The 15658-nt window shown below is 45.5% G+C and overlaps 1 protein-coding gene across 2 annotated transcripts in view; it reads left to right on the top strand.

Moving 5' to 3' along the window:
* Positions 1-15658, top strand: part of USH1C (USH1 protein network component harmonin) — a 68119-nt gene that overhangs the window by 31466 nt on the left and 20995 nt on the right. The window contains exons 14-15 of one of the 2 annotated variants that reach the window (XM_027852692.1): positions 1261-1385; positions 5391-5464. In XM_027852692.1, the coding sequence (XP_027708493.1) occupies positions 1261-1385; positions 5391-5464 (199 nt within the window). Of the gene's footprint in view, positions 1-1260; positions 1386-5387; positions 5465-15658 lie in introns of both variants that reach the window. The other variant, XM_027852691.1, reaches the window with a different exon arrangement.

Genomic DNA, 15658 nt, shown 5'->3' with positions numbered 1-15658 from the left:
ATGGGGAAAATGAAACCCAGATAGGCGACATGCCAATGTCATGCAATGAATGATAAAACCAGACATAGAATCCAAGACTCTCTCAATTCCCTTTCCACCACACCATGCTGTCCTAGTTGTCTATAAAAATTCAGTGCCAAAAATATGGCTGTCACAGGGAAGTCAATTCAATTCAATTCAACAGACTTTTATTCAAAGTCCCCACTATGTGCCAGACACTGTGGCAGGTGCTGGGTCTGCAAATACAAGAATGAAACAGCCCTTGCCCTCAAAGAGTTTATATTTTATTGAGTGGATTCAATCTGTCTATAGATAAGTAAATACCAGTACAACATGCTCCTGAGACATGCCTTCTTGAATATAACATAACTTCTCTACCAGTAAAATTTGAGCTAGTTAGAATAGGAGATAGAGTTCTAGGCACAAAGTCAGAAAGACCCAAGTTCAAATCCTACCTCAGACACACAGTACCTAGACAAATCACTAAATCTCTCCCAGTTTCAGAAACTGTTAGAAAAGTTCTGAGGGTGGCATGGTGCTGTGGAAAGGTCAATGCTGTAGAGCCAGAAGATCTGGGTTCAAATTTGACCTTATCTAGAAAATGGGAATAATGGTAGTACCCATTTCTCTGGGTTGTTGTGAGGATAAAATGAGATAATATTTGTAAAGCGTTTTGCAAACCTTAAAGCTCTAAAGAAATGTTAGTTATTGTTATTGTTATTATTTGTAATAGTAGTAGTACTTATCTTTGTATTTGCCTGTGCCCAGCATAGTATATAACAGTGCCTAACAGAAGAAGTTAGAGGTGGAGACTGGAGTTTTGATCCCATTGCCATGAGAGCTCTCAAATGAAGGAACTCCATCTACCAGTGAAGCGCAGCACTTTATTTGAAACTTACAATCTTAGAGGGTTGCCATGGGAGGAACTAAAGGGTTAGGTAACTTGTCTAAGGTCACAATATGTGTCAGTGGTAGAACTGGAACCCAGGTCTTCTGGCTCCATTGCTTACCCCATCCACTATTCCATTCTGCTTCTAATGGCACAGAGTAGGTGCTTAGTCAATGCTGGTTGAATTTGATCGGATCCTTGAAGCTGTGTGTCTAACCCTGATATGGTCAACTCAGTCGTGGTGGGGTTTTGGTCATAACAAACAATTCCCAAAGGGCAGAGCCTGTTGGCCTGCACAGTCAGGCAGGAGAGGAGGATGGGAGGCTCTCAGTTTGCCCAGGTCACCCAGGGTGGTCTTATTGTTCCTTTAGGATCACAGAAGATGAAGAAAGGTTCAAGAAGCAATGGGAAGAAGAATGGGGCTCAAAGGGCCAGCTCGTGATGCCTAAGACCGTCACAGCTGAGGTGCACCCGCCACCACCACGCAAGCCCAAATGTAGGTAACAAGGGAAGCTTGGGCAGGATGGTGGGGAGGAAGGAGGAGAGTCCATTTGTCTCACGTTCCCAAGAAAGGCTTTAGAGAGTCCTTGGGAACAGCCATGGTTTGGCATCACTCACTGATTTCTAGGGATGCCTCTGTTGTTCTCCAGGTCTCTTCTTCCAGGTACTGAAGCAAACTTAGTGTGTTGTTGGACAACATGCCTAAAGCCTCCAGTGTGTGCCAGGCAAGAATGGGGTCCTATGCATCTGCTATCCCACTTTTTATTTTTTTACAAACCTATTCTAGGGTCATTTGCACACTGGTAAGCCATATGGAAAGGAGTGAGGGTGGTAGGAACTGAAGGCAAAGATTCCCAGTTCTCCCCTCCGTAAATGGCACCACAAGGTGGTGGGCTTTAGGGCCCGGTGAGAAATCTTGGCTTCCTTAGTTAGTCATTGTGTCTTCTCTTGTGCAGCTTCTATCATGGGGCTAGAAGTGAACCAAGGAGTAGAACCTTAGAACCTGAGAACCCAAGCAGTAGAAAAGATCTGAGGATGCTATAGAAGGGAAAGGGAAGGGCAGCTAGGTGGCACAGTAGGTAAAACTCTGGCCTTGGAGTCAGGAGGACCTGAGTTCAAATCCGGCCTCAGACACATGACACTTACTAGCTGTGTGACCCTGAGCAAGTCACTTAACCCTGATTGCCTCACCAAAAAAAAAAAAAAGAAGTGAAGGGGAACAAATATTTGTGTAGCACCTACTGTGTGCCAGGCACTAAGTGATTTACAAATATTATCTCACTTGATTTGTTGTGAGGACAATAGGTGCAAGGTAGAGGCTGTTATTATCTCCATTTTCCGATTGAGGAAACTGAGGCAAACAGGTTTAGTGACTTGCCCAAGGATCACATAACCAGAAAGTGACTGAAGCCAGATTTGAACTCAGGTCTTCCTGACTCCAAGCCCAGCTCTCTATCCATTGCACCACCTAGCAGTCTAGAAAGAGCATTAGCCCTGGAGCCCTAGAATTCAAATCTGAATTCGGACAACCTGTGTGACCTTGGGCAAGTCAGTGCATCTCACTGGGCCTCAGTTTCTTCATCTGCAAAATGAAGGGGTTGAACCTGATGGTCTGTCTCTAAGGTCCCTTCTATCTCTAGGTCTTTAATATTATGCTCTCTTAAGTGCATGGTCATCCATAGCACAGTGTTTTCATGATGGAGGAGATACCTAGTACCTAGAAAAATGTTTGTTCCTAAAGGTCTGTCTAGCTTCCTATTCACATGTGGGTCTTCCCTCTGTGTCTGTCCTTAGCCCTCAATTTGGCTTTAGCTCTGCCCTATCCACTATAAACTGACCTCACCCGACCTCCAAAGATGAGCAGAACTATCCATATCCACCTCAGGCTAATGCTGGGGTCTCCTTCTATCCCTGTAGTCATTCAGAAAAATCATTCAATGGCATTTCCAGCTCAAAATGGGCTTTTCAGAACTTTGGAGACTAGAAAACAGGAAAGAAAGTTTGGGAGCAAAATGCAACTTTGACTATTGTCAGCTTTGTAGAAATCTTCCAAGACTGCTGGCAGTGGTTTTATTCTTATCCCACAGCTATGAATAATGTTATTTTTAGTTGTCATGGGAAAATCCCAGCCTTCTACAGACTCAGTGCCCTCCTTGGGGCCTGGTGTGAGCTTGGCCCCAGGAGCTTGGGTTGTGCGTCTCTAAGACAGCGTCTGCCCATGTGAAATGCTGCGTAAGGCTCTCCCCTGACCCTAAAGTATAGCCCAACCCTTTAGAGTCCACTGTCTCACAGGTGCATGACAGTGAGGACTGAGGAGGGCTGTAATGGACTGTAGAAGACCATAGCATAGAGCCTTCTGATAATGGATTGACTTCATCTCCGAAAGACAAAAACTCTATTCACAAGCCCTACACCCAACGCTGTTTGATATTAGTTGGGAATGTGGCCAGAGATAAGTTTCAGATGAATGACTTGCTCTCAAGACTTAGAGCTAATTTACTTTTATGAGTGAAATAAGAGCTTTAATAGAGAAGAAATCGATTTTAATTGGTTCCCAGGAAGGTAATCCTAGGTCAATTCAGTGCCTTCTTCGAGACAGTCGTGGCTCCCACACAGACTTGCTCTGCCAAGAACCAAATGAAAACCCATTCATTGGCCATTTGTTTGTTTAGATTTTTAACCAAATCAAGCTTTTCTGGGGAAAGGAAAGGAAAGCAGAGTGGTTTTTTGGTTTTAGGTTTTGTTTTGTTTTTTGCTCAGGATAAATGTTTTCTAGGGCTGTAAACAAGAGTTTCAGCAGCTGCTTCCTGCAGATTGCCGATGTGAGCTAAGATACCATGCCCAGCCATCCATCTCCAAGAACATCACCCACTTAACTCCAGCTTGACAATAATTCAGGAAATGTAGTCACCCAACTGGGCCCACTCAGTTCATCCCTTTCTCCTTCCCAACACATTCCGATAAGGCCACAATACCCCCAGCCTTAATCAGAATCGTTGGCCCTGGTCCAGGCTCTGTGAGTGAGCAAAGGCACGTGTGTGTGGGGTGTGCGTGTGTGTGTTTCTGGGGAAAAGCAAGAGTTGTAAGGGATCTGAAACCTAATCGTTGTAGACTGTAAGCATAGAATTTAAACTCTTTAAGGAGAGCAACTATTTCTTTTGTTTCTAATTGTATCCTCATCACCTAGTAAGGTGACTAGCACATAGTATATGCTTAATAACTGTTTGTTGAATGACTGACTGACTGAATGAATGAATGAATGAATGATAAGTTTACTCCTATTTGGGAATTAAGGATGTATATACCATTTTAAGGGCCAACAACAGCTGGAAAGGGGTTTGCTCTCAGCCTCCCCTGAGGTTTTCATAGCTGTCCCCGCCAAGTATCTAACTACCCCCTGTCTGACTCAACAGGAACAAGGACATTTCTAGGGAAAACTGAGTTCCAGCTTCCATTAGGAAGTTTTCCCTTCCCCTGGAGGAAAGATGTTAAGAGAGCCTGGGAGCCCACCTCCTGCCACCAGAGAGGTGACCAAATAAGCCATCTAGGTTGGATGGTGTCTGCTCTCTTCCTGAGGAGCTCTCAGGATGGAGACTCACTCATTTAAGCATCAATTTAAAACCTTATTGGAGGGGCAGCTAGATGGTACAGTGGATAGAGCACTGACCCTGAACTCAGGAGGACCTGAGTTCAAATCCGGCCTCATGGCAAACACTTGACACTTACTAGCTGTGTGACCTTGGGCATGTAACTTAACCCCAATTGCCTAAAAAAAAAAAGTGTTTAAAAAGAAAAGAAACCTATTGGTTACTAGTGTTGATCTCCCATTATTCACTCCTCCTCATTCCCCCTCTTAATAGCCTCCCCCTCAATATTCTACCTTCTCCTCCAGCCCCCAAGGTTACCCACTCTCTACATGTAGAAAACAACTCAGAGTGCCCCTTAGGGAGAGAGAACCCTTGGGAAAGGGAGATGAAAAAGGTCTGGAGGCCATGGGCAAGTCACTGTAACTCCTCAAGCCTTTGTCTCCTTACCTGTAAAATGAGGAGGCTGGACCAGATGGCCTCCAAATTCCCCTCCAGCTCTTGCTTTATGAATCAGTGTTAATTACACCCACCATCTTCAGATCTCCTCCTATCCTCCAACTCCCAAATTACGGCCCAGAGTCCCAAGCTATTTCTCATGCATCTGGGAACTGTCATCCTCTAAAAACTGATAGAATTTTCTTCTTTACAAGTGGGAAAATAATCTGTGAATGGTTAAAAAAAAAAAAACTTCCATGACCCTGCACTGAATGACCCAGCCTAGAACTAGAACCCTAGATTTTCAGCTCCAATTTCCCATTCCTTAATTCTAACCCCACTGTTCTTTTGGAAACCTGTGCTTGCAACATCCCCTTGGTGCCTGAAGTAGGTTTTCTTCCCTGCACCCTCCAGGCTGCCCTGAACTGTCTCTGGAGTCCATTCCTTCTCATTTCCTTCCTCCTCTGTTTCCCTAGTAGACGAAAAGGGAGTGGAGTCTCCACCACATGCTGACGATGACCTGAACGGAGGGACCAAGAATCAGCGAGTGCAGGTTGGCAGTCCCTGCTTAGCTCCCCACCAGCCTGACGCTAACGCTTACTGCATCTTGCTTCCTCCTGACAGGCAGCTTGGACCCTGGGCCTCGGGGCAGGCAGCGTATACCAACTGGTAATCCAATTCAGTGGCTGCCCGGCCCTGTCGGGCAGACACAGGCAGAGCAGATGATGTGGGGTCCTGCCCGTAAGAAGGTGCAAAGTCCTGGTTGGGTTCGTCATCCTAGGCCATGCTACCTTCCATAACAAGGGGCCTGGGTGCTCTACCTTTTGCAAGCCTGTTTCTCTGGGCAGCAGACAGTGACTGCATGGTCTTTAAACCACTACAGGAAAGTGTCCTTGCACCCCGTGTCCCAGCCCCTTTACTGTACCCTAATTACAATTCTTATTGGTAGTGTCACAGCCAGGGACCATCTGACCAATTTGTAAGTGGCCCTTTACCCCTCAGATCTGACTGTAATCATCGTCCTTTCTTTAAATGTTGAAAAATCACTGTAGGGGAAACCAAGGAACTTTGCCCTGTGGTAGGCAGGACCCTGACCGTTCTCAAATGCATTCATCGACAGTGTGTTGTACAGCCATCTCTCGAATCAATGGCGCATCTGGTGGAGGGCCAGGGAGGGAGTTGTTTTTCTTTTAATCACCCTTTGTATCTGCTGGCTGGTTCTGGTTTAGGAGATGAAACACAAATAATCTTCCAATATTTAGTCTTTGATCTCCTGGCACCTACATCTGATGCCAGCCATAGACAACTGAGCAGGGCTTTGGCCCCACGACAAAGAGCTCTTCAAGTGGTTACACTGGGCCAGGCTTGCAAACCAGATATTTTTAGGTGAGTTCAAGGGCCATAGTCAGAGGCCATGCTTCTGTTTATCTGCTGACACTATGCCCTCTGTTCTTTGTGTTACACATATTTCAAGTTCCCTTGAAAACAAATTTCCAGCAGTTGCCGATGGATGCGTTCCGACCACTCTGGACAACATTCTCTTACCGCCTTGTTCTTTGTTTCTAGCTTTTGGGTGGTTTTATCGGTACGAAGGCAAATTCCCAACCATCAGAAAGGTAGGGGTTGACTGAGAGCCAATTTTGCTGTGAGTTTGGGGCTTTCAAATCAACTTTCTTTTCTCTTTCTTATAAACGGCAACACCCTATGGGTCCACTTTGAACATTCTTCAGAACCCTCCTTCCTCTGAATGGTTTGCTGATGATGGCTGGGGATATCAGTGAGGCTGATGAGGGGTTCATACATAACCATTAATAACTGACATTGCAAAAGTGTGAATTACGTTCATTAAATTAGTATCAGTGTTAATTACGTGGAAGTAGGTGGCATAGTGGAAAGAGTACTGAACTTGGAGCCAGAATTCAATCCTAGCTGTAGGACTTTGGACAAGGCACTTAACCATTCTCAGCCTCAGCTTCTTCATCTGTAAAATAATAGCACTTCACGGGGTGATTGTGAGAATCAACTGAATTAATATATCTAAAGGGTTTTACAAACTTCGAAGTGCTCTATGTCTCTTGACTTATTTTTATTATTGTTTACCCCACTGTTTACCAGGCCTGCATCCTGATAAGAGCAGGGACTGGGTGGCATGTGGGACTCTGGATTTTTTCCTCTGTAGGGCAAGACTGGAAGCAGAGACCAGACTGGAGACAGCCAAAGAGAAATAAATCCTAACTGACAGGCTATAAACTGTAACGGGATCAGGGCTGTGGTAGTCAGGCCAGATTATGGAGACCCAGGGAACTTGTGTGCCAAAGCCAATGCACCGGAGACATCCAAACCTCTGTTTGGGGATATCATATTGAAGGCCCACCCTGAAGCATCTCTCCTGCTATTAATTAAGCCCTTTAATTTTATATCCCAATATTATTGCTCAACATCTGGCTCTTAACATTCTATTGTCCTTTTTCTTTCTTTATTCTTCCAACACCGGATTAGGGAAATGTTTCTGCTAATATCAATGCCACTGAGTCAACATGACTTGGTGTCTGAAAATTGCATCCCAGTGAAAATTAGGGCATGCTTCCTCAAGAAGGCTGCCTTCCAGAAACAGAAGCTCTGGTACCTCAGTGACCCTGAGCAAGTTACACAATATCTCTTCCCCCTGCACCTCAGTTTCCACATCTGCAAAATGGAAATATCATATTTCCTTAAATAATTTTCCTGATTTTTTTTGGCAAGGGGAAGAAAACAAATAATTTACATTTAAAATAAGAATTATTCCAAATCTGGACTAACTAGGGGAAAGAAAGGGATAGTTGAAACCATAGTCCTTGATTCTAGATTATAGACCAAAAGCCTTGATATTCTGTAGCTACAGACAAATGTGGTATACCCTGTCCTAAAGTCTGAGGAAATTCACTGCCTTCCCCTTGGCCTGACATGACTATAAAGTTAAGTCACTGCATTTTCAAATGTACATGCTAGAATTAAACCCTCTAAGAGAATAGTGGTCATTTCAAAGTAGTCTCCTCAAGGGCCGTGCACATATTTCAGCAATGCTGACACTGTTCAAACTATTTCTGGACTCTTCTGGAATTGCCATCAAGGCTCACAGCACATTCTTTTAAATCTCCCTATTGGTAAAAAAAAAAAAAAAAAATACTACTCCTTTTTTTGGTTGGATTTGACCTTTGGAAATGGCCAAAAGTCATTCAGAGCCAGCCAAGTCTGGTGACCCAAAATGGGATTGAGCAATGTAACATCTAGAGATGGAGTTAAAGGTCCCAATGACAACAGAAATGCTTTATGATGGGCACTCAAGAAAATGAAAAGGGGTGATCCTGTCTGGGGTCTAAAACTAAGGGAGCCTATAAAGTGATGTGAGCGGGAGCCACACAAAAACTGAAGAGGGGTATCTAGAAATGTCTGTGACCCCTTTGAGTGAAGTTGTCCTTATGCAGGAAGGAGGAGAGATTAAGGCTGATTCAGACATCTGGGGGACACATCAGCTACCCTTTGTCTGACTCCTCTGACTAACAGTGGGATTTCAGTCCAGTTGCATTTTACTGGCTCAGAACCTGAGCAAGTGCAAGGAAGATGTTCATTTGCAGAATTAGTCAAAATCAGTCACCGGAGCTATTCAAACACAGACTTCATGAGCCCCTATCAGGGATACTGTTATGAGGCAGATGGTTGAAGTAGGTGACCTCTGAGGTCCCTTCCAACTGAGATTCTGTGATCTGCCACCTAGTACCCTCCTCATTTTGGTCCATGCTTCCATCTATACCTCTCCTATAAGCTGTTTCCTTCATCTGTGTGCCGTGGAGTGATCCTGGATTGAACCTATCTTTCCACTCCCCATCAAACCCCTCCTCCCTCTGGAGGTAACTTCACCCACCCTCAGACCCTCTGGGAGAGAAAGCTAGCAACTTTACCATTACTGACTTTATTGGGATTTTTTACTTGCCCCCGATCCCCTACTAAAAATAAAAACTTTGAACCTAACCTTTCTGGGTAAAAACAAGCCCAGGACCTCTCAGCTCTAACTTAGCCTCATTGCTGCTTTTTGCAAATACTCATCCACTAGCTCCAAACCCTTGTTGCTTCAAGTGGAAAAAAAACTTTAAGTTTTTCACTTGAATCCAGGAGAGATAAACTGAGTCCTCAGTGCCAGGAGGGCAGTTCTGTCATACAAATGCAAGTATGTGACTTTGGCCCATTCCATCCTTCTCTTACTGGAGTCAGAAGCTCCTCTTGGCCAAGGTTTGTCAACTGTCCCAAATTTCCTGGGCATCTCCTGGATTTATACCATAGGAAGAACACTGCCTCAGACGTTTACTAGATGTGTAACCCTGGGCAAGTCTTTTAACATCTTTGAGCTTCCTCATCTGTAAAATGAGATGGGGAGGATTAGGCGATCTCCGCCGTCCCTTCCAGCCCTACGTCTCTGGTCTCTGTAACCTCTCTGGCTCCTGCACATTAAGTATTGTTCCTTCTGATAAACCAAGGAGCAGAGGAAGTGACCAGAGCCCTCCCAGAGCTAGGATGTACATGGTCCTTCTAGCCCCTGCTTCCCTACAGCCCTGTGGTCTGTACAAAAGGGAGTGAGCCAAGGGCCAGGCCCTAAATGGCTGCGAGAGTCTGTGCTTGAGGGTTTGGCTGCTGTGTTTGTGGTGATGGCTGCCCTTTTCGAGTGTACACCTCCCTCCTGTGTGCTATGATGTGCTGGTGTACAAACCATACTGCACCCTACCAGAAAGGGAAAGATAAGAAGAAATCTAAGCATGACAGCCTGCAGGAGCTGAGGAAGCACAAGAAGGAAATTGAATTTGAGCAAAAGCTTTATAAGGAGAAGGAAGAGATGCTGGAAAAGGAAAAACAACTGAAGATCAACCGGCTGGCCCAGGAGGTACATGTCTTGCTTTCCAGTGCTGAGCTAGCCCTTCTAGGAGCTAAATTCCTGCACCTCCCCCAGAGCCCAGGTCTGAGGCTATCCCTCCTTGGAGTTAGTCTAGTACAGGGGTGGGAACCTGTGGCCCTTTGACTGAATCCAAACTTCACAGAACAATTATGTTTTGACTCAGTCAGAGGATGGCACTTGACCACCCAGAGGGCCTCATGTGGCCTCGAGGCCACAGATTCCCCACCACTGGTCTAGGATTTGTTCCCCTGAACTGTTCCCAGAATATAAGTCTAGCTACTTCTGTACCTTCTGACTAGAATATAGATCTGAGGTTATCCCACACCTGGCCAAGGTATGGGTCTGAGGTTAGCCCACCTCCCCCCCAAGGCATGCCAGAGCAGAGTTACATAGCAAGTAACCTTTTTCTAGATGGGGTCTAGTGATCTTAGCTCACTCCCCTGGCTCCTGAAAATAATATCAGTCTGCTTCTCATTAAGAGTTCTGGGAACCAAAATGCCAAAGTAGTTAAGTAGAAAGAGCCCTGGATTTGGAGTCAAAGGGACTGTGTTCAAATCCTGACTCTGCTGCTTACTTACTGTGTGACCTTGAGTGTGTCATTTCTATGGTCCTCAGTGTCCTCATCTGTAAAGTGAAAAGCTTGGATCAGATGGTCTATAGAATCCCTTTCACCTCTAAATCTGTGGTTCCATGATCCTATGAGAGATCCTATGAGAGAATACAGTTCCAGGCAGTCTCTGTTCCCTAGAGGCCTTTTGAGAACCTAGTTCCTTGTGACTTAGAGCCACATGTGGTTGGAAGAGGGGTATTTACGATCTTTGCGTGGTGGTCCCATGGCCCAGGTGTCGGAGACTGAGCGAGAAGACCTAGAGGAATCGGAGAAGATTCAATACTGGGTGGAAAGGCTTTGTCAGACCCGCTTAGAGCAGATCTCCTCTGCGGACAACGAGCTTTCAGAGGTAACAGGCCACTGTTCTGTGTGCCGTGCTGGACACCCTTGCCTTCTGTGAACATACACTCGGCCGGCCCACTAGCTTCCTCTTCTCCTTCCTGGGGCTAGCCCCATTATAGCAGCAGTGCTGAACATGGCTCCCAGATCCAAGGGAGCATCCCCTCTCATAGGCCTTCCTCTCACCCAATCTCTGCTCACTGATACAGCGCAAAGGAGCAGATGGACCAGGGTTAGCCCTTCCAAGGCTAATGGCATTTTCTATGGGGGCCATTGCCTTGCTCTGAAGAAGTAAAGCTATAATGGTAGAATTTTAGTCATTGGCAGCAGGCTGAGATGAAACAAAGGCAATTAGAAGGGAAGACTTTCTAAAACCCATCTGATTATCATACGTTGGCAGCTGAACATCCTCTAAATCCGTTCCGGCTCTAAAGTCAGTCCTATAATGCTGTTCCACAGACTTAAGTTGGGCCAACCCTTTTCTCATAAGAAACAGTTCTGCCATTCTTCTGAAATCCAATGGCTCACAGCCCCAGCAAGGATCCTTTTTGAAAGCTCAAATGACTGCAAGAGAACAAATTAAATTGGATTCTAGCCACCCAAAGCCCCCAGGGTCCTGTATCAACACTAGTCAGTTCTGTTATCTCGGCTCTGCTAAATTCCTTTCTTAGAAGCAAGCTGCTTTCTCCTGCTGATGAGTCTGTAGCCAAGCTCGAAATGACCACTTGGAGATGCACCCCCAATACACACCCTAATTTCTTAAGTAGCAGTTTTATTTCAGCCACCACTTAACCACAGTGGTCGCTCTGCCCAAGCGTCCCAGGAACAGCAGAAGTTCTAGGGCTACTAAGGCAGACAGTGACCTGAGCAGCATTGGTCCCATCAGCGCATGGTCTCTCCACCATCACAGGAGTGGTGCTGCCTCCCTGGAGCCTATGTCTCAATCATGACCTCACAGAACTGCAGGATACATAACTCCCAGGGGTATGAGGAGGTCCGTATCTCTGTGCCCACATCAGTGTGGACACGGAGCAGCAGCGGGGAGCAGTTATTACACACACACACTTGCCATTCATCCCAATTGCCTTTGGAAATCATCCTGGTTATAGTCTTGGAGCTGCTAGCAGACGGAGTACCAGGCTTAGCCACAAATCCCTTGCTGGGGGCAGCTAATGCAATTTCCCACCTCGAATGGCCATGTGGTATCACTCTGTAATCACTGGAATCTGGATCTGACATCCACTCCCAGAAACACATGCCATGCTTGAGTTAATTTAGTGAAGACTGTTCTGTAGAAGATGGCAAGGCCTACTGTGTGATCCCCAGGATGCTGATTTGAGTTTTTGTCCCCAGAAACACCGATATTCTAGTCAGATATCATCATCCGATCTGGGCAGGGCAAGTCCCTGGCATATCTCCCTGTTAAACTACACTGGGACTGAGAAAACCCCTTCATGATTTTTCATTCCCCCAGATGACCACCAGTCCCCCATCTTCGGTGACACTCCTGGCCCCACCCCTGCGACGCTTCGCTGGTGGCCTGCATCTCCATACCACTGATCTTGATGACATTCCCCTGGACATGTTCTATTATCCTCTCAAGCGCCCAGCCCCTCTACCGCCACCTTCAGCGCTGCCTGTGATGCCCCACCCCCCAACCCCTAACCTTCCTTCCAAGGTCTCAGCACCCCCTGTCATTGTACCCACCGGCCAGGCGTCCTCATCCTCCACTTGGGTACGTCACCCACCACCCCCCCTCCCTCCTCCTCCATCAGTTCCCACTCTGGACCTCAACCTGTCCCGTTCACTCCCTTCTGCCTTGGAAGAGGCCCTGGTTAACCATGGTCTCCATTCTGGAGATTCAACTGAACCGGTGGAGGACTGGGAGCTAAAGAATTATAGTGGGAGGCCTGTGAGCTCCCCCCTCCCTGAACGGAGCTTCCCTCCAACTGCAAAGGTACACGCTGCACTCAGCATGGCATGTCTGTCTCTTGGCATCTCTCCTTTAGAGTGCCTCTGAAAAGTCAAGAGAAGAAGATACTGCCTTTTGTTTTCTTAAAGCACCCACAGTATCCTTATGCTACTATGTGCACGCTGCATGTTTATAATATGTACTGAGTTCATGGGCTAGTTAATCCTGGCAAGTTGTCATTCACTCCTCTCCCTGTGATTCTTCTTGGAAGGGACAGGCTGGTGTGGGCCACTAACTTTTGGCACTTAATTGCAAGGCCATATTAGCTAAGAGACAAAGCTTTATGGCCAATGTCAGCTATTTATCACAGTCCAGAAGGTTGTAAATATGGGAAACTACTCCCCAGTAAAAACTAAACACGTAAATACAAGTCTTAACCCTTCAAAGGATATAGTGACTGTATTCCAGTATTATTACTAGAATTACGTAGCTGGAAGTATATTCTCCAAAAGTTTCTGGTTAATTCCCAGCCTAAGAGGAAAGAATTCAAAGGAAACTTTACTTGTGTGACCTTGGGAAAGTCACTTACCTCTTGGGGCTTCAGAGTATCCATCTGTAAAATGAAAGGGTTGGGTTAGGTCAGTGGTTCTCAATCTTTTCAAGCACCAGGACTCTTCTTTAATATCAAATTCCACAAACTCCTCACAGTGTAGTATTAGCATCTGGAAAAATACATGACAAAATCTCGATTCATAGATGCCTTGTAATAATTCAATAGACTAGGAATTATTAATCTTTGTTTATTAAATTCCAGTGGTAGCTTAAGGACCCCTTCTCACAATAATAAAATAAAATGAAGTTTATACAATTACAAAGAAAATCAGTTAAATTGAAATACAGCTATCAAAATGTATTTTTTAAAAGTTTATGGACCCCAGGTTAGGAATCTCTGCAATAAAATGAACTGCAGGTTGGAAACCATTGGACTAAACTCATGGAGTCGTATTCTAATGGAAAGAGATCCTTGTGGGCTCTCATCTTATTATCCATGTTGTTTTGTATTATTTTATTAAACATTTCCCAATTGCATTTCAATATGATTCAGCCCCATTGGTACTTCTGGACTAGAGGCTAATTAAAGCCCTTTCCAGCTCTGATATCCAGTAATTTTGAAATTTTCAAAATGAGTACCACAAATTCAAAGATTTCTTTTTTCAGTCTGGGGTGGTGAATATGTTACATTTCTTAGGGGATAAGAGATAGTCAACTTGATTCTTTCAGTCATTCCTGAACCACTTGTAGGCAAGTCAGATCCCTAGGGCAAAGACAAACAAATCTTTCAACTCATCCTAGAAGAAATAAAACGGCTCTCTGAGGTGCTCTCTTTGGCCAAATGTCAGACCTGCCTTTTTACCAGTTAAGAAAGGAGGCTTCTTTTAGAGGTGTGTAGCAGCAACTTGTGGGAAGTTTTTAATTTATCCCTCCCTGCATGAATTTCGGTCCCTGCATGATCTGGATGATGGTGATGATGATGATGATGATGATGATGATGATGATGATGATGACTGATGGCTGGAGGGAAGGATGAGGGTTGGTAGGTGCACCATGTGCAGGACAAGCAGGAGCCGGTTAAGACAACACTGCTTCGGGCAATTGGCTCTAGACCTGCTCTGCACAGTTCCCATGCTGGTGAGTAAGGATGTGAGTCTGGAAGTCACAGCCCTGGACTCCATACCCAAAGCAAGGCCAGGTGGAATTTTCTGGAAGAGTGGATTTGAGTGTGGCATGGACAGAGAGACACCTCCCCCCACTTTGAGGGTTGCCCTCTTATTTAGCATGTCGTCAGAATAAGCAGGAGAGCTGTCCCCATCGAATGCAGCAGCACCAATAGGAATGTTGATGTTCATATGGCAAGAGAGGACGAATGTGATGCATTTTTCCAAAGTCTTTAGGAGGGTCTGTGCAGCCAGGTTGAGTGTAGTAGAAACAGTCAAAGAATTGAGACCTGGAAGGGAGCTTGGGTTTGACCTTAGAAATCACATAGTTCAATCCCCATTTTGCTGATCGAGGAAGCTGAGGCCCAGAGCTTTGAGGTCACTTTGTCAAGGTCACACGGGCAGGAAAGGCAGAGCTGGGATTCTGATCCAGGTCCTGGAGCTCCAAATTGAGTTCACTCTACCACGATGACTGGGCAGTCAGGAGACTTGGGTTCCATCCTGGTTCTCCCACTAATTTGTATGACCGTGAGCAAGTCCCCTCCCTTTTCCATGCCTCAGTTTCCTCTACTGTCAAATGAAGAGGTTGGATTAGGTTCATTCACTCATTTAGCAAGCATGTGTGAAGTAAAAAGTTCTGTATCCACTGAGCCAAGTAGCCTTTGTAAATAGCATTCAGGGATGAAAGATTTGCTTGATTCTAAGGCCTCAAGCATGAAGAGCAAATGCAGTTGCCAGGCATAGAACCCAGGGCCTCACATGTGCAAAATAATACAAGATACTTGTCGTAGAGGATAGAGAGCTGGTCTTTGGAGTCCAAAGAACCTGGGTTTAAGTCCCCACTTCTGACACATACTGGCTGTGTAACCTTGGGCAAGTCACTTAACTCCCAGGGCTCTAGGCCACTCTCTAAGGTTACAAATTGCTCAACAGCTGTTAACCTGCATTGGCAGAAGGAATTTCCTCACTTGGAATTCTTTGAAGTCACAGGTGTTGGGGAGCAGGGAGGAAAAAAAAAAAGAAAAGAAAGGTGTCCAAGGCTCCATATTGAGCACTAGGGATGCAAAGACAAAAATGAAACAATTCCTGTCCTCAGGCAGCCAACATGACCTCTCTGTTATGGCTTTAATACTCTAAAATGTTTTCAACGAATCTCACTGAGCAAGGCTTCAAGTCCCCAAAGAAATGTGTCTGAGTGATAGTAAGCCCTCCTTCCAAAGGCCTTGACTTTGGGGCTTCTCATCAGG

Source organism: Vombatus ursinus, unplaced genomic scaffold (genome assembly GCF_900497805.2).
Source record: "Vombatus ursinus unplaced genomic scaffold, bare-nosed wombat genome assembly UNPS02009770.1, whole genome shotgun sequence".
Taxonomy (NCBI): Eukaryota; Metazoa; Chordata; class Mammalia; order Diprotodontia; family Vombatidae; genus Vombatus; species Vombatus ursinus.
The sequence above is the reverse complement of the archived record's forward strand: the minus strand, read 5'-3'. Positions and strand labels throughout refer to the sequence as shown.